Genomic DNA, 25,699 nt, shown 5'->3' on the forward strand with positions numbered 1-25,699 from the left:
TTTATTTGATTTAAAAAACTGTTCTAATATAGAGAATTTCATCTGCAGAGAAAATCTTTTCTTGGTTAAGAGTTCCTCATATAGATAAACATACTGGGTCTCACATTTAATGGCAAAGTAAACAACAAAGTTATCACACAGCTATCATTTATATTAGGTGCTTAGTATGTTCTGGGCACTATTCTAAGAAATGTGAAGATCAAATTAGTTAATTAGTTAGTTTAATCCTCACATTAGCTCTACCATGAGTTTACTATTTCTATTCCATTTTATAGGAAAGGAAGGAGACAAAGTAAGTGATTTTTCTATCAAGGAAGGAAATTTGCAAGAGAGTAGTTTCAATACAAAAACTAAATTTGTATGTAGCTCTGTATTGAAGTAGGTAGGTATAGTCAGTCTGGACATTTTATGCTTATACATCTTAGTCCCTAGGAAAACCCAGAAAACGTGAATCTATCAGGTTCAACTGATAGATTCAGAAAAGGTGGAAAAATCAGTGAATTGTATGTGAAACACATTATTCTTAGTGGACTGCTTGTTAAAGGCAAGGAGAGTGTTAGTAAAGAGCTTAGCTAGATTAGAATAAAGAAATTGTCTCTCTCCATCTGTTCTAATTAGCTTATCTCACCAGCTTTTATAGCATGCTGGTTATTTCAGAAAAGAAGTGAGAGCTACTTTGAAAGGACAACCATTTTTCTTTACGCTAATTTATAATGGTTTTGAAGTGGTTGTTCATTCTCAAACATAGACTTTTAAATGTTAGGTCTTTCCTATAACTCGTTGTTATTGGAAGTTTCAAGGATTTGGACGCTCAGTTAAGGATTTTGTCCTCTCCTCATTCCTTTGGTTTTGGCCCAAATGATTATGTTTCCTCTTTTTGGGAAGATTTCTCTGGGTATTTTGATATTTGTCCTGATAGGAGACTTTCCATCGTTAACAGGTATTTAAAAATCTGCATTTGTTTTTATCTTTCCATGTTTGTAGTATATGCTCTTCAAAAATAACATTATTTGATGTGATTGCTGCAAGAAATTGAATCAAATACTACTTTATTAATCTTTGATATTGCTTCATTTAAGCCGTTTTAAAATATCTCCAATAATTTTGGTTTTCCCTCCTCATTAGTAATTTCCGGTTTAGACCTTTTTTTATTTTGTTGAAATTGGATGTGTATTTACTTGATTTTGATAACAATCTTGAATGAAAGGAGTGGGAGTTAAATGGAAAAAGATCGAATGCTTCACTCCTCTTTTCCTTAGATATGCCTGCCTGCCTATGATTTGGGCATTGGCTTCTATATCTTAATGTAGCATAAGCGTCAGTTTTTCTTTAGTTGTTACCTTTTGTACTGTATCTTCATCATCAGAAGACTTGACTATACTTTCATTCTGTAGCACAAACCTACTTATCTTTAGAGGAGATCCAAGAACCCAAGAGTGCAGTTTCTTTTCTCCTGCCTGAAGAATCAACAGACCTTTCTCTAGCTACCAAAAAGAAACAGCCTCTGGACCTCAGAGAAACTGAAAGACAGTGGTTACTCAGAAGGCGGAGATCTATTCTGTTTCCTAATGGAGTAAAAATCTGCCCAGATGAAAGTGTTACAGAGGCTGTGGCAAATCATGTGAAGTATTTTAAAGTCCGAGGTAAGCAAACATCCAAATCCTTCAGCTCCATAATGAAATTCAAACATAGTTTAATCATTTATTAGGTAACATTGTAAATTAAAGTTTATGATAATTTAGACAAGACTGAGCCAAAACTACCTTTCTACGGCTAAGAATATAGTGCTAATGTAACTTCAGAGAACAGTTTACATTAAGAGAGGAGGTATGTTTTTTTCCAGTGCCCTCCAACTAAGGCAATAGTAACATTTAATAGTGACATGCACTTAACCAAAGGAAGAATGTTCATGATTTGAGTTTGTAGCTTTTGGTGCGTTATGTAAGAAACTTTTTTCACATGAGGGCAGTCACAATAAGATGTCTTTCATTAATTTCAATAACATACTCAGAAAGGAAATGTCTTAAATCTTTTTAAGCACTTCAGAAATACCAGTTTATGTTTTGGACTACATTAATTTTAGTTTTTACTTCTTCTTTACAGTAAATGCCTAAGTACACTCACAAAATAGCTCTACCAAAGTATACTCACACGCTTGCCTATTTATTGATAGTTATTATATATACAAATATAATCCGTTTCTATATTTTATAGTTTAGATATTCTACAGATTCACACAGGTTGCTCTCTAGTTGGTACACATACAACTTTTTACATCTAAAGTGATGGCATTTCTGAAACTCACATTTTATTTTGTCTTTAATTAAACAGTATTCTTGATCTCATACTTTTTATGTAAGTCAATTCTGTTTCTCATATATTTACTAACATTGCTTAATTGACCTTAGTATGTTCCTTAGACATTTGAAGGATTCCCAAACTTTGCTTTTTACTGCTCAAGAACCAATAAAAAGCCATAATATGGATGTGATGTTAGTAAACAAGGTGGAGATAGATGATGAAGTGATTGTAAAATTAGGCTTTTAAATTCATGCATTTATTCATTAATTCATTCAACAAATGTTCATTGAACCCGAATTTTCCAGGCACTGGATTATATGAACCTTCTGTCTGAGCTGCTACTTTATCTTCTTTATTTTCCTCTTCCTGTCCTTCCCTTCTTCCCTTCTCATCAAAGTTTTAAAAACACAATAAAAATTTAATATAATACCAGCTATTACACATATTTATATATTTGATATTTTTGTTTGTTAAAGTAGTACAATGTATTATATTGGCAGCTCTTTTTTATGAGTGTATTTCTATTTCTTGATTGTATTTGGGAGCTATCAAACATTACTGTGCAATAAGCTTTCCTTTTGCTTTTTAAATGGAGATCCATAGACCTGGCATTTTGAATATAGGCCATATGCCAGAAATGGAAAATTCCAAAGACAGTGGGAAGAGAATAAAGGAACTGAAGGTGAATGAGAATGACAGTTAATTTATCAATATTTGATTTCTACCACCTGGATTTTTACTTTATATTATTATTATTGTTATTTATTGTTACTATTTTTTGGAACAGACTCTTATTCTGTCGTCCAGGCTGGAGTGCAGTGGCACGATCTCGGCTCACTGCATCCTCCACTTCCTGGGTTCAAGTGATTCTCCTGCCTCAGCCTCCCGAGTAGCTGGGATTACAGGCACATGCCACCACGCCTAGGTTTTTTTTTTTTTTTAGTAGACATGGTGTCTCACTGTACTTTATATTATTTTAAAATAAAAATATCTTGGTATTTTGGGAACTGATTAAATAGTGAAGAGGAAATAACCAATCATGTAAGGGATTTGGTCATAACTTTTGATTGACTTGCTCTTGTTTTTATAAATTCAAGAGATACTGTTGAAAAAGGAGCTGACAAAAATGAAGATAAAGCATTCCTAGAATAATTGATTTTAAAATACAGATGCTATGAATAGGATCCTTGAAAAGGGATCTCATACAGCTAAGATGGTTGGCACACGACATCAAGATTATAGCTGAGAGAGCTGTTACTGGTCATGGTAAAGAGTAAATATTTCATTCGTTATGTTTTTAAAATTTGAGATAAATGAGTATTTCAACATAGGTCTCGCTTGATTTTGAAGAGATAATTGTATTATGTCCTTAACACCAAATGCTTGCAATTTAGAGGGAGGGAGTTATTCAATGTCCAACTAAGGATCTTAGCTCTTTCTACCAAGCCAATTCAGTCTAATGGTTTGCTCAATTTTTCCTTCATACAGAATTTGGTATTAATTGCTAGTTTTTGTAACAAATTTGAAAAGTGTTTCTAAGGAAGACACAACTGTATTTAACCTAATGTTTTGTAAAATTAAACAGCATACTAGGATGCCCCTCTCTTTTTTTAAAAAAAAATTCGTTGTTGGACTTTTTAAAATATAGCTTTATTGAGGTATATTTTAATGGAATATAGCCTGCGTATATTTAAAGTATACTATTTCATTAGTTTTGACAAATGTACCCTTGAAACCATCTTATAGTTAAGAAAATAAACCTATCAATAACTCTTAAATGTTTCTTTATGACCATTTATAATGCCCACCTCCCTCACTACCTCTCCTTACCCCAATACTGAGGCAACCATGAATTTGCTTTCTATCACTATGTATTAGTTTGCATTTTCTATACATATATATATATATATATTCTTTTTGGTATATACTCTTTTTTTGATCTGGTTTCTTTTACTCAGTGTAATTATTTTGAAATTTATGCATGTTTTTTGTGTATCAATAGTTTGTTAGCTTTTATTGTTGGGTAGCATTCTATATTACGGATATACCACAATATGGGATATTTGGGTTGTTTTTAGTTATTACTGATTACAAGGAAAGAAATTATGATCATTTGGGTACAAGTTTTTCTGTGAACATATTTTCATTTCTATTGAGTAATAATAGTGGAACGTCTGGGTCACATGATAGGTATATGTTTAACTTTCCAGTAAATTGCCACGTCATGATAGGTATATGTTTAACTTTCCAGTAAATTGGCACGTTTTCCAATATGACTGTGTCACCAACAGTGTAGCAGGATCCCATTTTCCTCACATCCTCACAACACTTGGTATAGTTGGTCTTTTTAACTTTAGCCATTGTAGTGGATGTATATCTTATTGTGGTTTTAATTTGCATTTTCTTAACCGCTTATGACTAACAGTTTTGAGCACATTTTTAACATAATTATTTGTCATTTATAGACTTTTTCTTTTTGTGAGGAGTCTATTTGAATATTTTGCCCATTAAAAAATGGGTTGCTTGTCTATTATTGAGTTGTAATAGTTCTTAATGTGTTCTAAATATAAGTTCTTTGTCAAACATATATTTTGCGTACATTTTTCTCGCCATCTGTAGCTTGCCTTTTCTATTTTCTTAATGATGTCTTTTAAGGAGCAGAAGTTTTAACACTTGATAAAGTCAAATTTATCAGGCTTTTTGGGGGAGCATCCTTTTAGTTTTTGATCTTAGTTTGCATAACCCAAGATCACAAAGTGTTTTCTTTCTCAGTCTTTTCCTGTAGAATTTTTACAGTTTTTAGGTTCTAGATGTAGATCTGTGATCTGCTTTTATTTTTGATTATGACATATGGATCAAAGTTAATATTTTGTATACGTAGAGCTAATTGTTCCAATACCATTTGTTAAAAAAGATTATCCTTTCATGCCTTTGCACCTTTGTTGAAAATCATTGTTCATATACGGTGGATCCATTTCTGCACTCTTCATTCTGTTTCACTTATTTGTCTATTTTTATGCCAATACCATAGTGTCTTATTTACTGTAAGCTTTATTATAGGTCTTGAATCAGGTAGTGTAAGTCCTCCAACCTCTGTTCTTTTTTCAAATTTGTTTGGTTATGTAGTCTTTTGTATTCCATATAAATATTAGAATCAGCTTACCAATTTTTACAAAAGGGCTGCTGACATTTTGATTGGGATTGTGTTTCATTCTATAGATCAATTTGGGGAGAATTGCCATCTTAACAATACAGATTGACTATTTCTCATCCAAAATGCTTGGGGCCAGAAGTGTTGTGGGTTTCATATTTTCTTGGATTTGTGAATATTTGCATAGACATGAGATATTTTGAGAATGAGACTGAAATCTATACACAGAATTCATTTATGTTTCATATACACCTTATACACTTATCTGAAGTAATTTTATACAATATTTTTGATAATTTTGTACACAAAATAAGTTTTTGTGCATTTAACCATCAGAAAGCAAAGGTGTCACTATTTCAGGCACTCATGTGGACAATCTGTAGCTGTTTGGCATCATCATCATTCCTGACTCTGAATTTACATGCTACAAACAAGCAATCATTTTCTTATACTTATTTACATATTAGCACTTCACAGTGAAAAGTATGCTATACTGTTAATACAGTGAAGAAGAATGTGTTCAGGGTAACTAAGCAGAACAGTGGCATCACCAGAATACCTGCCTCAGCTGTTAAACAACAGTAACAACAAACGATGGAAGGCTTCTAGTTTCTCTCTACAATTCTGTGTTTTGATTGAAGGTTCTTGTACAACATACTTTATTTGTTACTGTTGTTCATGTGTCTGGGCTGCATGGGTGCCATTTTATGACCCTTTGTGGGTGTACTTGGTGGAGTAACCTGGACATGGGCAGAAAAGATATCACACAGCTGAAGGGAACTGGGAGAGTCTTTTCTTTCCCTTGGGTACTCTGAATAAACTGTCTAGTGTACCTGCATTTTTGACTATCACCCATCAAAAGAGGTCAGGTGTGGAATTCGCTACTTGTGGTATCATGCTGGCAGTCAAAAAATTTCATATTTTGGAGCATTTTGGATTTTTGGATTAGGGATGTTCAACCTATATTGAGTCTTCTGATCTATGAACATGATATATCCCTCCATTTATTTAGGTCATCTTCAGTTTCTTTCAGGAATGTTTTGTGATTTTTATTCATTCATTTATTCATTTGTTAATTTACACATGAAACCTCATTTATACTGATTCTATCAGGTATAGAATTAACCACAATAATTAAAACACTGTAGAGTGTGCAATAGTAAAGGTATGTACAAAGTGTATATGTGGGAAGGACACAAGTGGGAATGGCCGTCCATGCCTGGGGTGAAAGAAGTTAGTTGACCTGGATTTTGAGGAATGAGTTGGCCTTTTCCAGTGAATCAGATTGGGAAACAGCCTATGGAAGGTCTCAGGACCCAAACGCTGGGCATAGTTTCATTTGTTTAAAACTTACTATGCAAGTTTAGAGTCCTAAGGAGTGAGGCCATCCACAGCCCATACTTGACTGATACATAGAGTTACCAGATTTAGCAAATAAAAATGCAGGGCACCCAGTTAAATTTCAATTTCAAATAGACAACAAATAATCTTTTTAGTGTACGTATGTCCCATGCAATATTTGAGCCACAGGGCTACGCAAAGCTGAGTCTGAGATGCAGGTTTATTGGCGCTTTGTTTTTAGGAATATTATTCAATTTGTTAAAATCTTAGTTTCTTCACCCTTGAAATGGGAATAATAATCATATAAAATATATTTAACAGTTTTGGTGACTTTGCCTAAGAGTTCTAGGGCCATTGTAGATCCCAAATAAATGACAATGTTATTGATTGAATGGAAGGAACATACAACCAATGTTTCGTTTAGTGTATGGATCTTGCATATCTTTTATCAGATTTGTTTATAAAGATTTCACATTTTTTCATGCTATTGTTAGTGATATTTTTAAAAGTATGATTTCTGATAATTCCTTGCTAGTTTATAGAAATACAACTGATTTTTGTATATTGGCCTTTTATCCTGCAGCTTTGCTGAACTCACTTACCAGTTCTAGTAGCTTTTTTCAGTATATTCCATAGGGCTTTCTACATAGATAATTATTTCATCTGCAAATATAGTTATACTACTTAACAATTTCTCTGCCTTATATTTCTTTTTCTTGCCTTGTTGCACCAAAATGGACTATTCCATGTGCTTTGGGCTCCACAATTCTGAAAGGAAAATACATTACACTAAAAAAAGATAATTCCATACTGGATTTCTGGATTCCTGTGTTTTAGATAAGACACAGCTGGAGATCTAGTAGAAGGATTAAAGGCAGGTTAAATGCTGGCATTCTCTTCTTCAGAATATTATAACATTTTCCCTTCCACTACTAGTTTCCAGGGCAGGTTATTTCTGCCACAAGAGAGGCCATTTGTACATTAGTTATCTTCTCAAAATAGAAAGCTCTCTTCAGAAGTTACTAAAGGCTATAATATCCTTATTTGACAAGGATGGGAATTCTGAACTGTTTAGTTATAGGCCAAGTAGTGAAGTATGCAGTATTTGTCAGTGATGGAATTTTATCTTCCTTAGTACCTCTTTGCCTGGAGGTCATGTTGATTTTGCTCTTCTCTTTTCTGCCTACATGTCCTATCTAGGTTTCTCCTTTCTGAGCTGTGCAAATGCTTCAGAAAATGTAACCATTCTGAATCCTGTTATTCCAAGTTAATTAGTTGAACCTTCTTGTCAGATAGCTCCCAATTGAAAAGCCATTGGATTAATTAAGGATGCATTCCCTTTCCAGAGGGAATTGCAATTTTACAGCTTTCATTGGGATGTAATTCATATATTATACAATTTACCTATTCACACTACAAAATTAAGTGGCTTTTTAGTATATTCACAGATGCACCAAATCACCACAGTCAGTTTAAGAACATTTTTATCACCTCAAAAAGAAACACGTAACCCTTTAGCTATCATCCTTTTATGCTTTTATCTCCCTTCCCCCTCTTCCCAGACCTAAGTAACCGCTAATCTACTTTCTGTCTTTACAGAATTGTGTATTCTGGATATATCATAAAATAAGATCATATAATATATGGTCTTTTGTGACCGGCTTCTTTCACTTTGCATATTATTTTCAAAGTTCATCCATGTTGTACATGTATCAGTACTTTATTCCTTTTTATGGTCCAATAATATTTTAGTGTATGGATAGATCACATTTGTCAGTCAATTTGGGTTGTTTGTATTTCTGTTAGGTATATATCTTGGAGTAGAATTTCTGGGTCATACAGTAACTGTGTAACTACATGAGGAACTGCCAAACTAATTTCCAAAGTGACTGTACTGTGTTATATCCCACCAACAGTGTATGGGGGTTCTGATTTATTCACGTCTTTGCCAGCACTGTTTTCCTTTTTTTTAAAAAAAATTATAACCATTCTCATAGGTTTGAAGTGATGTTTCACTGTGATTTTGATTTACATTTCCCTAATGATTAATAACATTCAACTTTTCATATGCTTATTGCTCATTTGTATATCTTCCTTTGAAAAATGTCTGTTCACATCTTTGCCCATTTTAAAATTATGTTATTTGTCTTTTTATTATTGAGCTGTAATTTATTTATGCTGGCTATAAATTCCTTATCAGATAAATGATTTGAAAATATTTTATCCCATTCTGTGGGTTGTTTTTGACTTTCTTGATGGTATCTTTCATGCACAAAAGTTTTTTATTTTGACGAAGTCCAATTTATCTATTTTTTTGAGCCTTTGGTATCATGACTAAGAATCTGTTGCTGAACCTGAGGTCATAAAGATTTATTCCTGTATTTCTTTCTAAGAGTTTTATAGTTTCGGTGTGTACATTTAAGTTTTACATCTACTTTGAGTTGATTTTTTTTGTATATGATGTCAGGATCTAAATTTATTATTTTGCATGTGGCTACCCAGTTCTCCCAGCAGTGTTTGTCGAAAAGGCTATTCTTTTCCACTGAGTGATATTAGCACTCTTGCTGAAAATCACTTGACCATGACACATGATTTATTTCTGGACTCTCAATTGTATTCCACTGATTTATATGTCTATTCATGTGCCAGTTCTGTAGTCTTTGCTTTGTAGTATGTTTTTAAATTAGGCATGAGTTCACCATCTTTGTTGTTTTTAAAAATTACTTTGGCTATTCTAGGTCCCTTGCAATTCGACATAAATTTTATAGTAAGGTTGTCAGTTTCTACAGAGAAGTCAGCATGTATTCTGATAAAATTGCATTGAATGTGTAAATCAGTTTGGAGATAACGCCATCTCAACAGTGTTAAATATTCCAGTCTATAAATATGGGAAGTTTTTCTATTTATTTAGGTCTTTATTTTTTAAAATAATTTTTTGGTTCTCAGAGTATGGTTTGCATTTTGGGAGACTTACGTTTATTCCTAAGCATTTTAATCTTTTTGATGCTTTTGCATATGCGCTTGTTTTCTTATGTTCATTTTTGGTTTGTTCATTGTTATCATATAGGCATACAACTGATTCTTGCATATCAGTTTTGTATCCTGCAACCCTGCTGAACTTGTTCATTAGTTCGAATAGTTTTAAAGTGTATTCCTTAGGTTAGGCTTTCCTAGATACAAGCTCATGTCATCTGCAGACAGATGTAGTTTTACTTCTTTTCCAATTTGACTGCCTTTTATTTCCTTTTCTTGCCTAATTGCCCTGGTTAGAACCACTGATTTTCACTTTTTTTTTTTTTTACCTAGTTGTAGTAGATTTTCCTGAGCAAATGTTTCTTCATTTGTCATATGCCCCTAGGACCATTTCCAGAGCTTTTAAATGATGTTTTCAAAATGATTTTTGCCTGTTTCTCTGGGGGAATGGATCTATATAGCTCCTCACTCTTCATGCTGGAAATGGGACTTTGGTAATTGAATTTTAATAGACTACAAGGTATAAAAGGGTTAAATTTAACTTAGAAGAATGAATTTCTATGGAGTTTTTTAGACAAAGCATTGAACTACTGAGAGAGCTTTTTATAGGAGGTGGGGAAACATTGCCCAAAGCATAATTTATAGGAGACAGCTTATGCTATTCTGTGAAACTAGGAGTGAGGTCAAGGGGAGGTCTGCTATGAAACCTGGTGATTTATATCACTTCTGGATGCTCTCCCGTATTCCTTCCAACTACATTTCTTCGGCACACAATAATATTTTTCTAAGATTTTATGAAAACATTTTAAACAGAAAAGTGAAAGAATTATGTCATAAACATTCATATTCTCAAGGCTTAGTTCTGCAGTTAACATTTTTTTATATTTGCTTTATTTGTGTCTATCTCTCTAACCACTTTCTTTTTTTTTTTTTTTTTTGAGACAGGGTCTCACTTTGTCACCCAGGCTGAAGTGCAGTGGTGTGATTACACCTCACTGCATACTCGATCTCCCTGGGTTCAGATGATCTTCCCACCTCAGCCTCCTGAGTAGCTGGAACTATAGGCACATGCCACCATGCCCAGCTAATTTTTTTGTAATTTTTGTAGAGACAAGATATCGTTGCCCAGGCTGATCTTGAATTCCTGGGCTCAAGTGATCTGCCTACTTTGGCCTCCCAAAGTGCTCGGATTACAGGTGTGAGCTAACATGCCTGGCTTAACCATCTAATTTTTTAGATGTATTTCATAAGTTGAAGACATCAATTCCCTCTAGATATTTCAGTATGAGTATCATTAACTAGAACTCAATATTTGTTTACTTTCTTAAAGGTGAAATTTACAGAGTAAAACGCAATAATCTCATACGTACCACTTGGTGACTTTTGACTAATACACATTAACCCCAACCTCTCTTGTTTTAGGATATTATCACCCCAGAAAGTTCTCTTATACTCCTTCCCAGATAATTCCCATTCTAGTATGTGACCACTCTTTGAACCATTTTTTAACTCGCAGATTATTTTCACCTTCCTAGGACTTTATATAAATCGAATAGTATGTGCTCTTTTGTGTAATGCTTCTTTCACTCAGCCCTTTGAGATTCATCCATGTTGTTGCATGAATTAGTAATTTCCTTTTGATTCCATTATATGGCCATTTGTTTATTTATTTTTCTATTGATGGATACTTGGGTTGTTTTCATTTTTAAGTTATTATGAATAAAGATGCTCTGGCATTGAACATAAGTCTTTCTGTGAATATAAGCTTACAGATGTCTTAAAGGAATACCTATGAGGGGTCAGGCATGGTGGCTCACACCTGTAATCCCAGTACTTTGGGAGGCCAAAGCAGGTAGATCACAAGGTCAGGAGATTGAGACCATCCTGGCTAACATGGTGAAACCCCGTCTCTACCAAAAATACAAAAAATTAGCTGGGCGTGGTGGCGGGCGCCTGTGGTCCCAGCTACTTGGGAGACTGAAGCAGGAGAATGGTGTGAACCTGGGAGGCAGAGCTTGCAGTGAGCCAAGATCGCACCACTGCACTCTAGCCTGGGTGACAGAGCAAGACTCTGTCTCCAAAAGAAAAAGGAGTACCTAGGAGGAAATTGCTGGGTCATAGGTGATATAGTTTGGCTGTGTCCCCACCCAAAATCACATCTTGAGTTGTAATCCCTATGTGTTGGGGGTGGGACCTCATGGGGGGAGATTAGATGATGAGGGTGGCTCCCCCATGCTGTTCTCATGATAGTGAGTGAGTTCTCATGAGATCTGTGCCTTAATAAGGGGCTTTCCCCTGTTTCACTCAGCACTTCTCTTTCCTGATGCCATGTGAAGAAGGATGTGTTTGCTCCCCCTTCCACCATGATTGTAAGTTTCCTGAGGCCTCCCCAGCCATGAAGCACTGTGAATAATTTAAATCTCTTTCCTTTATAAATTCTTCAGTCTTTGATATTTCTCCATAGCAGCATGAGAATGAACTAATATAGCAAATTGCTACCAAGTAGGAGGTCATTGCTGTAAAGATACCCCAAAATGTGGAAGCAACTTTGGAACTGGGTAACAGGCAGAGATAGGAACAGTTTGGAGGGCCCCGAAGAAGATAGGAAGATGTGGGAAAGTTCGGAACTTCCTAGATACTTGTTGAATGGTTTTGACCAAAATGCTGACAGTGATATGGACAATGAAGTCTAGGCTGAAAGAAGGTCTCAGATGGAGATGAGAATCTTGTGGGAACTGGAATAAAGGTGACTCACTATGTCTTAGCAAAGAGGCTGGTGGCATTTTGTCCCTGCCCTAGAGAGCTGTGGAATTTTGAACTTGAGAGAGATGATTTAGGGTATCTAGTGGAAGAAATTTCTAAGCTGCAAAGCATTCAAGAGGTGACTTGGGTGCTGTTAAAAGCATTCAGATTTATATATTCACAAGGATATGGTTTGGAATTGAAAGTTATGTTTAAAAGGGAAGCACAGCATAAAAGTTCAGAAAATTTGCAACCTGACAATGCGATAGAAAAGAAAACCCATTTTCTGAGAAGAAATTCAAGCTGATTGCAGAAATTTGCATAAGTAGTGATAAACCAAATGTTAACCACCAAGACAATGGGTAAAATGTCTTCAGGGCATGTCAGAGGTCTTCACAGCAGCCCCTCTCATAACAGGCCCAGAGGCCTGCTGCTTTATGCAGTTTCTGGAGTTGGTGCCCTGCACGCCAGTCATGGCTAAAAGGGGCCAACATAATGCTCAAGCTGTTGCTTCAGAGGGTGCAAGCCCCAGACCTTGGCGGCTTACATGTGGTGTTGGGCCTGAAGGTGCACAGAAGTCAAGAATTGAGGTATGTAGAACCTTCACCTAAATTTCAGAGTATGTAGGGAAATGTCTGGATGTCCAGGCAGAAGATTTTGCAGGGGTGGAGCCCTTGTGGGGAACATCTGCTAGGGCAGTGTGGAAGGGAAATGTGGGCTCGGGGCTGCCACACAGCCCCCATTGGGGCACTGACTAGTGGAGCTGTGAGAAGAGGGTCACTGTCCTCCAGACCCCAGAATGGTAGATCAACCAACAGCTTGCACCAGATACCTGGAAAAGCCATAGACACTCAATGCCACCCTGTGAAGGCAGCTAGGAGGGGGGCTGTACCCTGCAAACCCACAGGGGTGGAGCTTCCCAAGACTGTGGGAGCCCATCTCTTACATCAATGTGACGTGGATGTGAGACATGGAGTCAAAAGAGATCATATTGGAGCTTTAAGATTTCACTTAATTTTGGCCAATTTCTCCCATTTGCAACAGTGTATTTACCCAAAGTCGGTACCCCCATTGTATCTAGGAAGTAACTAACTTGCTTTTGATTTTACAGCCTTATAGGTGGAAGGGACTTGCCTTGTCTCAGATGAGACTTTGACCTTGGACTTTTCAGTTAATGCTGGAATGAGTTAAGACTTTGGGAGACGTTGGAAAGGCATGGTTGTGTTTTGAAATGTGAGGACATGACATTTGGGAGGGGCCAGGGCAGAATGATACAGTTTGCCTGTATCCCCACCCAAAATCTCATCTTGAATTTTAATCCAAATTGTAATCCTTATTTGTTGGAGGTAGGACCTTGTGGGAGATGATTAGATTATGGGAGTGGTTCCCCCATGCTGTTCTCATGATAGTGAGCAAGTTCTCACAAGATCTGATAGCTTTATAAGGGGCTTTCCCCCACTTCACTCAACACTTCTTTCTCCTGTTGCCATGTGAAGAAGGATGTGTTTGCTTCCCTTCCACCATGATTGTAAGTTTCCTGAGGCCTCCCCACCTATGTGGAACTATGAGTCAATTAAATCTCTTTCCTTTATAAATTACCCATTCTTGAGCATTTCTTCATAGCAGCATGAGAATGAACTAATACATAGGATTGGTGTATTTTTTGTTATATAAGAAACAACATTTATTTTCAAAGTGGTTGTACTATTATACATTCCTACCAAAATGAGGCTTTTGGTTGCTCTGCATTTTTGCCAAATTTTGGTGTTTTCCATGTAAAAATTTCAGTCATTCTGGTTTGTGTGTGTATACTTTAATTTGAATTTCTCTGAAAAATGAATGATGGTGAACAGTTTTTCACATACTCATTGGCTATTTGTATCTCTTTCTTTGTGAATTATATATTCCAGCCTTTTACCTACTGTAAAAATTAGGTTGTTTGTTTTTTTTTTGTTAGGGAGTTGTAGGAATTATTTCAGTGTCCTAAATCCCAATTCTTTGTCAGATAAATGTATTTTGAAAATTTCTGCTAGATATGTGGTTTGCCTACTCATTTTTATTAACAGTGTCTTTTGATAATCAGACACTTTAGTTTTGATGAATTCTAGTTCATTATTTTTTTCTTTTACAATTGTTGCTTTCTGTGTAGTCTATAAAACCTTTGTCTATCCTCAAGTGATGTAGATACTCTTCTATGTTTTATTTCAGAAACTTCATAGTATTAACCCTAATATTTCAAATCATTTTTTGTGTATAGTATGAAGAAGGCATTGAGATTTGTTTTTTCTTTCCCTATGGGTAGATAGTTGTTTTTTCAAACTTTTAAAATACTTTCTCTGAATCACTTCATTTCATAACCACACATTATAGACATTCACTTTTTGTTAGTTTTTACTGACCCAGACTTTTCACCTCTGTGTTGTCTTTTGGAATTTACTTTAATGTTCATTTCGAAGTTTTAAGAAGAAGAAATGAAAAACAATGATCTACAAATAGTTCAGCTCTGCCTCAGTCAGTGCCTGCTGGACTCTTCTGTCTGCCGTATGGTCAAAAGTTCTGAATAACAATAATAAGGATACAGTTAGTTCAATAAAAGGCAAATTAAGTTTGTAATAAAAGGTTCAGTTTAGCCCTAAAACTCAATTGACAGGGAAACTTTCAATACTCATACATTTCATAATCTGTTAAAGCTTAAGAATTTTTTTGGCTTGGACTATCTTCTTCCACCAAATAACTATTGGACAATCAGAATTGAACCTGATACTAACATATGATATTCATGTTGCACTTTGCAATTTGTAAAATACTTTCACAGATAAGATAATAAGGTAGTAATTATTTATCCTGTTAAAAAAGAGAGATGAGTCAATTGAAGCTTTGAATAGTTAGGTAAGTTACCCATGGTTATCAAACTAGTGTACTAGAAAGCTAGAGCAGGAATTCAGATCTTCCGACTGTGTAAATCCAGAGGCTCCACCTCACTATACTGCCTGATGTGTATTCAATCTTCTTGCTATGAAAAATAATTTTTTAAAAAAAATCTCTGTTAAATCTAACTTTCTCTCTTATCACTCTCTTCCTCTTCCCTTCCATCCTGATCTGTTACCTACAGAGTCCTGCACCTCTGAAATGGTTACAAAACAGCAGTACATTCAGTACTATGCAAAATGCACAGAGATACTATTTAGCAGCCTTTCAGATTTGATGCTTTGGAATAACTTAGCAAATAAATTGATTAGTTTTTATTTTAATACAGCAATATATTTCTCCTGAATATCATTTTAAAGTTCATGTGTATGTATGTATGTTTGTGTGTATATATATAGTTCTTAAATTAATAGGCTATATTTCTTAGAGCAGTTTTAGGTTTACAGAAAAATTGAGCAGCGTGTTTAGAGAGTTACCATATATTCCCTCAACTCCCCCACCACTTTTCCCTATTATTAACATTTTGTATTATTGTGGTACATGTGTTACAATTTATGTGCCAACACTGACACATTATTATTAACTGAAGTTCATAGTTAACATTAGGATTAGGATTCACTCTTTGTGTTGTACATTCTATGGATTTTGACAAATGTATAATGACGTGTATCCTCCATTATAGTATCATAAGGAGTACTTTCACTGCCCTAAAAATCTGCTATTCATCCCTGTCTCCCCCAGCCCCTGGAAACCACTGATCTTTGTACTGTCTCCATAGTTTTGCCTTTTCCAGAATGGTATTGGAATCACCAGTATGCAGTCATTTCAGATTGGCTTCCTCTACTTAGCAATGTGCATTAAAGTTTTCTCCATATCTTTTACAGCTTGAAAGTTCACTTCTGTTTATCATTGAGTAATATTTTAGATCTATCACAGTTTGTTCATCCTTTCACCTATTGAAAGACATCTTCGTCACCCCCAAGTTTTGGCAATTATGAATAAAGCGACTTTATAAATACTTGTGTGCAGGTTTTTATGTGGACATAAGTTTTTATGTATAAAAAAGATGATTATTTTCTGTTCTCAGATATGAAATATAGTAGTTTGAGAGTGATAATTTCAGGTGGATATCTTCTACTCGATTTCATGTAGTACTTTCTGCTTCCTGTAAGCTTTGAGGAAAAGTTTGAATACTCCTGTTTTTTTTTTTTTAAGTCAGAAACGTGATGACATTTTGAGCAAGTAGATGCAATGCGGTTATGTCACTGCATTTAGCCAAAAAGCTCCAGGCCATTTATATATGTCAGTGTCTCCTTCCCCAGTGATCCTGAAAAGCAAAGAAGCTGGTTTTTGAAGTTAAGACTTTAGGATATCGCTTCTCGGCCTTTTGGCTAAGATCAAGTGAAGACTTTAGGAGAACATCTGCGAACATTCAGGAAACTGAAAATCACTGTGTCCATTAGGAAAACAATTGGATTAAATACAGTATACTCAATATCAGCTCCACTTTTGTAAAGTATAAATATGGATTTTTTTAAGAGATGGGGGAGACACTCCAGCTCATGAAGAGATGAATCAATTCCCTTTGTAAGAGAAAGGAATGGGAAATATAAATTCTCTTCAGAAATGAAAAGTTTAAACTGGACATACACTTTGACTGAGAATCATTCCTAGGTCCCTCCAGAAAGGACACTTGAGTGTCTCAAGGAATCTGTATGAATCCGTCTATGATCGTTGTAAGAACCCCAGAGCATGTTAGCTTTTTGTAAAATACACCTCTCTATTTTCTAGTGTGTCAGGAAGCTGTCTGGGAAGCCTTCAGGACTTTTTGGGATCGACTTCCTGGGCGTGAGGAATATCATTACTGGATGAATTTGTGTGAGGATGGAGTCACAAGTATATTTGAAATGGGCACAAATTTTAGTGAATCTGTGGAACATAGAAGCTTAATCATGAAGGTAAGTGTCACAACAGAGGAATGAATTCCTGGGCTATTGTAGGAGGATATACACAGCTAAAGCCTAAAGGAAGCAAAAACAAGTGGCAAATGCCTGTATTACTCTTTTGTTGAACTGGGCTATCCGAGTAAGCAGCCCTAGCGTGTGGCCTAGTCTTTTATTCCTAGCTCTGGTCTCTATAATATACATTATTAATATTTTCATGTTATTCTGTCTACAAAAAGAAAAAGAAGACATTATTAACTCAGACAAGAGCCTCAGCCTTGTTTATAGATGTAAATATTTGGAAATAATATTCAGCAAAGATTTAGGTTAAGAATATAAATCTGTGACAGCCAAATGTTTTCGCCAAAGTTTTACATGTTATCAACTCAGAGTAAATAGCAATAACTCTAATTAAGACAGACGACATAGTTCATTTGAATAAATGTTAGTGAGGCATAGGTATGATTCTAATAATGAGTGTGTGCACTTGTTTTCCTTGTTTTAAACAGTGTTTTACTCTTAGCAAAGGATAAGTAAACATGCAGAAAGACGAATTACCTGCCACTTTTCCCTTTTCGTGTAGCACATATGTATTCATGACAAGACAGTGAAACTGTCCAGACATATGTGGCAAATTGTTCATGCTGTTTGTTATTCCGTATATCTCCCTGTCCATCTATTCAATTCCTCTGTGTCCTCATATGTAACTTCCCTTGCAAGGAACCAACCCTCAGCCTAGAAGATTTAGCTACCATAATTCTTTGAGCTCCCACAATTCTTTATTCATTTTTAATACTGTACTTTTTATATTTTATGATGATTAGTTGTATATGTGACTAATTCCTCTGCTAGACTGTAAGGCACAAGGCAAGGATTATGTCATTGTTCATTTTTGCTTTCCCGTAAGGTAGTAAAGCTGCAATAGATATTTGTTTAAATGAGTATACAAGCAATAACTATATTGTATTTTTTTACTTGGTACAATTTGTAAACTTTATGAAGATTATTTTAAGTACTGATTCTAAGTATTATATACTTTACAGAGACTGAGGAAATAATTACTGACTCAATAACACTGAGCTATTTTGTGTATAATCAAATCAGATTAGTATATCGTAAAGGTAATAAAACATATTATCCTATTCTATTTTAAAATTTTATTTATAGTATAAGAATTATATTATACTCTTAACATTTAGTCCAAGAGAGGAATGATCTTATTAAATGGGGGATGTTGGGGAGAGAAGGATGGTTTGATAAACATGGGTGGACTAAAGACAAATTTTGCAGGGGTACAAATGTTTTGAAGCTGTGCAGGGCTTTGTGTGTTTTAAAATGAACGCGACTTTTAATCATGGCACCTCACATTTTAATCAAAGGTATTGCATGTGTTTTTTTGCTTGTCACATTTTTAACTGCTCAGCATTAATAACTATGTTAAAAGCTACTATTTTTTCAGTATCTACCATGTACCACGTCATGTATCAAACTCATTAATAAGTTATTAGATGTTATAACGGCAACCTTACAAGGAGGTGGTAATATCCCCATTTTACAGATAAGGACATAGAATTATTAAATTCTTTATTCTATAACATTAAACCAGATATGATGGAGCTTAAATCCAAATCCAGTTCTCTTTTCCGAAATTGGTTTTCTTTCCTTCACACCATTGGGCCTCCTTTCTCAATCATTACCAATTTTACAAATTGCAGTGGCTAACATGGGATAGCTATTTAAGGGAAACTATATAGACATACACACACATATACATACTTATATTTCTAATTGTGTTGCCTATCTTAATGATGTCCACAATATAGGATCAGCCATTAGTGTAGCAAATATATATGATGGGTTAGTATTACCAGAAGAACACAATCTTCTGATGTTACTTTGGAATGTATCTCTTACAAGTGGAACTTTTAGTAAATTTAGATTTGAAGGCATAGAAAATATTCTTCCAATAATTATTCAATAGAAAAAGCAGATGAAGGGAATGATGTGTTGCCTGGATAGAGTTGTAAATGATAAGTACAAGTTAGTTAAATGAGTAAGATTGCGGATAAACATTCTAGCAGAAAGGACAGCATGAGCCAAGTGTTTGTAGGGAATGACCTGGACCAATATACCAAAAAGTAGACTGGGAATGACAGGAGATCAGACTGAAAAAATGGATAACTGAACTAGCTTGGATTTAACTCTGTAGATCTTAGGAAACCATTGAAGGGTTGTAGGTAGGTAAGTTGCAGGAACTGATTTGGCAGTTTTGAATTTTAAAAAGGTCGTTATGGTTTCTACATAGCATAGGATGGATTATGGGAGATAAAACTGGAGCAGAGAGACAAGGTAGGGTGTTGCTTCAGTACTCCAGGCCAAGGAGGATAAGGATACCAACCAGACCATGAGATAGACAAAGGGAACCTGAGAGATGTAAACAGGAACAAAATTAGCAGGACTCTGATGGGTTGAGACAGGGTGAAGGAATGGCCCAGGAAGCCTTCCAGTTTCTAGCTTGGGTAACTAAACCAATAACTGGGGCAAAGAAGCAGCTTTGTAGATGTGGCAGGGAGAATGAGTTCACTTTTGATGTGTTCATTTGAACCACCTGTGTGAAATATGAATTGCTTGATATTTAGGTATGAAGCCAAGGATAGGGGTTTGGGATGTCAGTGTTGCTATAGGAATCACCATTTTGGACTTAGCGCAGGCATACCTCGTTTTATTGTGCTGCCCTTTATTGTGCTTCACAGATACTGCAGTTTTTTACAGATCAAAGGTTTATGACAACTCTGTGTCAAGCAAGTCTGTTGGTGACATTTTTCCAACAGCCTGTGCTCAGTTTGTGTCTCTGTCTCACATTTTGGTAATTCTCAAATTATTTGAAACTTTAAAAAATTATTTTCTTTATCTCTTATGTAATCTGTGATCAGTGATCTTTGATTATTACAATTACAATTACTATTGTAATGGTTCTGGAGTGCCATGAACAATATCCATGTAAGACAACAAGTTTAATCGATAAATGTTGTTTGTGTTTCAGCTACTCTACCCACTGACTGACTACCCCTGAGGTCTCTTTCCGTCTCCTCAGGCCTCCCTGTTCCCCGAGATACAGCAATATTGAGATCAGGCCAGTTAATAACCCGACAATGGCTTCTAAGTGTTCAAGTGAAAAGAATAGCATGTCTCTCACTTTAAATCAAAAGCTAGAAATGATTAAGCATAGTGAGGAAAGTATGTCAAAAGCTGAGATAGGCCTTAAGCTAGGTCTCTTGCATCAAACAGTTAGCTAAGTTGTGAATGCAAAGGAAAAGTTCTTGAAAGAAATTAAAAGTGGGGGTCGGGGCCAAGATGGCCAACTAGAAGCAGCAGCAATCTGTGGCTCCCATCTAAAAGAACCATAACAGCATGTGAGTCCTGCACTGGCAGCCGAGGTATCCAGGTTCTGTTATCAGAACTGACTAGGCAGCTGGCCTGACACACAGAGAGGCAGGAAGAGCGGTGTGGTGCCGCGGGCCCCAGCCAAGGGAGGCAGTGAATGAGCCTGCTACCCAGCCTGGGAAAACGTGCTTTTTCCATGGAACTGTGCAACTCACGGATCAGAAGCTCTCACTTGTGAGCCCACACCACCGGGGCCTAGGGTCCCAACCACAGAACCCAGCAGATTTTCAACAGCCACTAAGCTAGAATCTGCTTAAGCCTGCAGAGCTCCCAGCAGGAGGGGCAACCAGCACCACAGCTGCGGCTGCCTGCTGTCTAAGCCCTTTGAGCTCCTTGCAGGAGGGGCTATGGCCAACAATGGGACCCATAGCTGCCTAACACACTAAGCTCCCAGGCGGGGGAAGGGGGGCAGCCATCTCTATAGCTCCAGGCCATGTCTTTCCTCTGCTGGAGGCAGGGAGGCTGGACTGCTTTGTGCCAAGAAGTATCCCCCACAGCCCAACACACTGGCTGTGGCAGACTGCAGACAGAGCGCCTCTTCAGGCCGGACCTTGACACGTCCCTCCTCACTGGGCAGGGCCTCCCTGCAGGAACTCCAACAACTCCATCCAGGGGCTTAGGGACAGACTCTAATCTCTCTGGGCCTGAGCCTCTAGGGGGAGGGGTGGCCACAGTCTCCGTGGACTGTCAGACTTTAGCCTTCCCTCCTGGTAGTTCTGAGGAATCTGGGTAGCCCAGATGAGTGAGTTTCCCCACAGTGAAGCACACTCCCTCCACCAAGGCACAGTCAAAGTGCTTCGTTAAGTGGGTCCTGTTCCCTATGCTACCCAACTGGGTGAGACCCTCTAACGCAGTTTCTTCACAGTGTCTCCTGTATAGGGGTTGTCAGACACCCTATACAGGGGCATTTCTACTGGCATCAGGTTGGTGCCCCTTGAGGTCAGATATCACAGAGGAAGGAGCAGGCACCCATCTTTGCTGTTCTCCAGTCTCCTCGAGTGACATCTCCAGGCATGGGAATGAATCAGATGAAGAGGGGCTGAAGTGAACCCCTTGCAAACGGCAGCAGCCCTGCAGAAGAGGGAGCTGACCATTGCAAGAAAAACAAACAAACAAACAACAACAGCATCAACAACAAAAAATTCCCTACAAAAACCGAATCCAAGGGTCAGCAGCCTCAAGGATTAATACTAGACAAACTTATGAAGATGAGAAAGAATCAACAAAAAAAGGTTGAAAACCCAAAAGGCCAGAGTGCTTCTCCTCCTCCAAATGATTGCAGTGCCTCTCCAGCAAGGATGCAGAACTGGATGAAGGATAAGACGGATGAATTGACAGAAGTAGGCGTCAGAAGGTGGGTAATCACAAACACTGCAGAGCTAAAGGAGCATGTTCTAACCCAATACAAACAAGCTAAGAACCTTGATAGAATGTTACAGGAGCTGCTAACTCAAATAACAAGTTGAGAGAGGTATGTAAATGACCTGATGGAGCTCAAAAACATAGCATGAGAACTTCATGAAAAATACACAGGTATCATAGCCAAATCGACCAAGCGGAAGAAAGGATATTAGAGTTTGAAGACCATTTTGCTGAAATAAGGCATGCAGACAAGATTAGAAAAAAAGAATGAAAAGGAACAAACAGAACCTCTGAGAAATATGGGACTATGTAAAAAGACTGAACCTATGATGAGTGGAGCACCTGAAAAAGACAGGGAGAAAGGACCAAATTGCAAAACATACTTCAGGATATTATCCAGGAGAACTTCCCCAACCTAGCAAGACAGGTCAACATGCAAATTCAGGAAATACAGAGAACACTCTATGATACTGCATGAGAAGATCAACCCCAAGACACATAATCATCAGATTCTCTAAGGTTGAAATGAAGAAAAAAATGTTAGAGGCAGCCAGAGAGAAAGGCAGGGTTGCCAACAGAGGGCAAGCACGTCAGACTAACAGTGGACCTCTCAGCAGAAACCCTACAAGCCAGAAGAGAGTGGGAGCCAATATTCAACATTCTTAAATAAAAGAATTTTCAACCCAGAATTTCATGTTCAGTCAAACTAAGCTTCATAAGTGAAGGAGAAATAAAATCCTTTCCAGACAAGCAAATGCTGAGAGATTTCATCACCATCAGGCCTGCCTTGCAAGAGCTCCTGAAGGAAGCACTGAATATGGAAAGGAAAAACTGGCACCAGTCACTGCAGAAACACACCAAAATACAAAGACTGAAGACACTGTGAAGAAACTGCATCAACTAGTGTGCAAAAATAACCAACTAGCATCATGATGACATAATCAAATTCACACATAACAGTATTAACCTTAAATGTAAATGGAATAAATGCCCTAATTAAAAGACACAGACTGGCAAATTGGATAAAGAGTCAAGACTCACTGGTGTCCTGTATACAGGAGACCCACCTGACATGCAAAGACATACATAGGCTCAAAATAAAGTGATGGAAAATTTACCAAGCAAATGGAAAGAAAAGAAAAAAAAGCAGGGGTTGCAATCCTAGTCTCTGACAAAACAGACTTTAAGCCAACAAAGGTAAAAAAAGACAAAGAAGGGCATTACATAACAGTAAAAGGACCAATTCAAAAAGAAGAGCTAACTATCCTGAATACATATGCACCCAATACAGGAGCACCCAGATTCATAAAACAAGTTCTTAGATGCCCACAAAGAGACTTAGATTCCCACACAGTTATAATGGGAGACTTTAACACTCTGCTGTCATATTAGACAGATCAACAAGACAGAAAATTAACAAGGATATTCAGGACTTGAATTCAGCTTGGGATCAAGTGGACCTAACAGTCATCTACAGAACTCTCCACCCCAAATCAACAGAATACACATTCTTCTAAGCGCCACATGGCACTTACTCTAAAATTGACCACATAACTGTAAGTAAAACACTCCTCAACAAATGTAAAAGAACTGAAATCATAACAAACAGTCTCACAGACCACAGTGCAATCCTGTTAGAACTCAGGATTAGGAAACTCACTCAAAACCACACAATTACATGGAAATTAAACAACCTGCTCCTGAATGACTCCTGGGTAAATAATGAAATTAAGGCAGAAATCAAGAAGTTATTTGAAACCAATGAGAACAAAGACACAATGTACCAGAAGCAGTGTTAAAAGGGAAATTTATAGCACTAAATGCCCACAAGAGAAAGCAGGAAAGATCTAAAATCGACATGCTAACATCACAATTAAACAGCCAGAGAGGCAAGTGGAAACTAATCAAAAGCTAGCAGAAGACAAGAAACAACTAAGATCAGAGCAGAATTGAAGGAGACAGAGACATGACAAATCCTCCAAAAACAAACAAACAAACAAACAAACAAAAAATCAATGAATCCAGGAGCTGGTTTTCTGAAAAAATTAACAAAATAGATTGACTGCTAGCTATCCTAATAAAGAAGAAAAGAGAGAAGACTCAAATAGACACAATAAATAATGATAAAGGGGATATTACCATTGATCCCACAGAATTAAAAACTGCCATCAGAGAATACTATAAACACCTCTATGCAAATAAACTAGAAAATCTCGAAGACATGGATGAATTCCTGGGCACATAAACCCTCCCCAGACTAAATCAGGAAGAAGTCCTGAATAGATTCAGAATCGCTGAATAGACCAATAACAAGTTCTGAAATTGCAGTAATTAATAGTCTACCAATCAAAAACAAAACAAAACAAAACAAACAAACAAACAAACAAAAAAACCTGGGACCAGATGGATTCACAGCTGAATTCTACCAGAGATACGAAGAGGAGCTGGTACTATTCCTTCTGAAACGATTGCAAACAATTGAAAAGGAAGGACTCCTCCCTAACCCGTTTTATGAGGCCAGCATCATCCTGATACCAAAACCTGGCAGGCGCACAACAAAAAAAGAAAACTTCAGGCCAATATGCCTGATGAACATTGATGCAGAAATCCTCAATAAAATACTGGCAAACCCAATCCAGCAGTACATCAAAAAGCTTATATAGCACAATCAAGTTGGCTTCATCCCTGGGATGCAAGGCTCGTCCAACATATGCAAATCACTAAACGTAATCCATCACATAAACAGAACCACAGTCATCTCAATAGATGCAGAAAAGGCCTTTGGCAAAATTCAACAGCCTTTCATGTTAAAAACTCTCAACAAACTAGGTATTGATGGAACATATCTCAAAATAATAAGAGCTATTTATGACAAAAACCCACACCCAATATCATACCGAATGGGCAAAAGCTGGAAGCATTCCCTTTGAAAACCGGCACAAGACAAGCATGCCCTCTCTCACTACTCCTATTCAACATAATATTGGAATTTCTGGCCAAGGCAATCAGGCAAGAGAAAGAAATGTATTCAAGCAGGAAGAGAGGAAGTCAAATTGACTCTGATTGCAGACAACATGGTTCTATATCTAGAAAACCCCAGTGTCTCAGCTCCAAAACTCCTTAAGCTGATAAGCAACTTCAGCAAAGTCTCAGAATACAAAATCAATGTGCAAAATACACACGCATTCCTATACACCAATTATAGACAAGCAGAGAGCCAAATCATGAATGAACTCCCATTGACAATTGCTACAAAAAGAATAAAATATCTAGGAATACAGCTAACAAGGTATGCAAAGAACCTCTTCAGGGAGAACTACAAACCACTCACTGCTCAAGGAAATAAGAGAGGACACAAACAAATGAAAAAACATTCCATCTTTATGAATAGGAAGATACAATATTGTGAAAATGGCCATATTGCCCAAAGTAATTTATAGACTCAATGCTATTCCCATCAAACTACCATTGACATTCTTCACAGAATTAGAAAAAACTACTAAAAAGGGCCTGT

General features: G+C 36.7%; 1 protein-coding gene across 1 annotated transcript in view; it reads left to right on the plus strand.

The window, feature by feature from the left end:
* The first annotated feature begins 655 nt into the window (after positions 1–655).
* Positions 656–25,699, plus strand: part of IMPG2 (interphotoreceptor matrix proteoglycan 2) — a 99,617-nt gene continuing 74,573 nt past the window's right edge. The window contains exons 1-3 of the mRNA XM_011999890.1: positions 656–940; positions 1,395–1,643; positions 17,228–17,394. Of these exons, the coding sequence (XP_011855280.1) occupies positions 859–940; positions 1,395–1,643; positions 17,228–17,394 (498 nt within the window). The 5' untranslated portion in view covers positions 656–858. The remainder of the gene's footprint in view (positions 941–1,394; positions 1,644–17,227; positions 17,395–25,699) is intronic.

This window comes from Mandrillus leucophaeus, unplaced genomic scaffold (assembly GCF_000951045.1).
Source record: "Mandrillus leucophaeus isolate KB7577 unplaced genomic scaffold, Mleu.le_1.0 Scaffold608, whole genome shotgun sequence".
In the NCBI taxonomy this organism is placed as follows: domain Eukaryota; kingdom Metazoa; phylum Chordata; class Mammalia; order Primates; family Cercopithecidae; genus Mandrillus; species Mandrillus leucophaeus.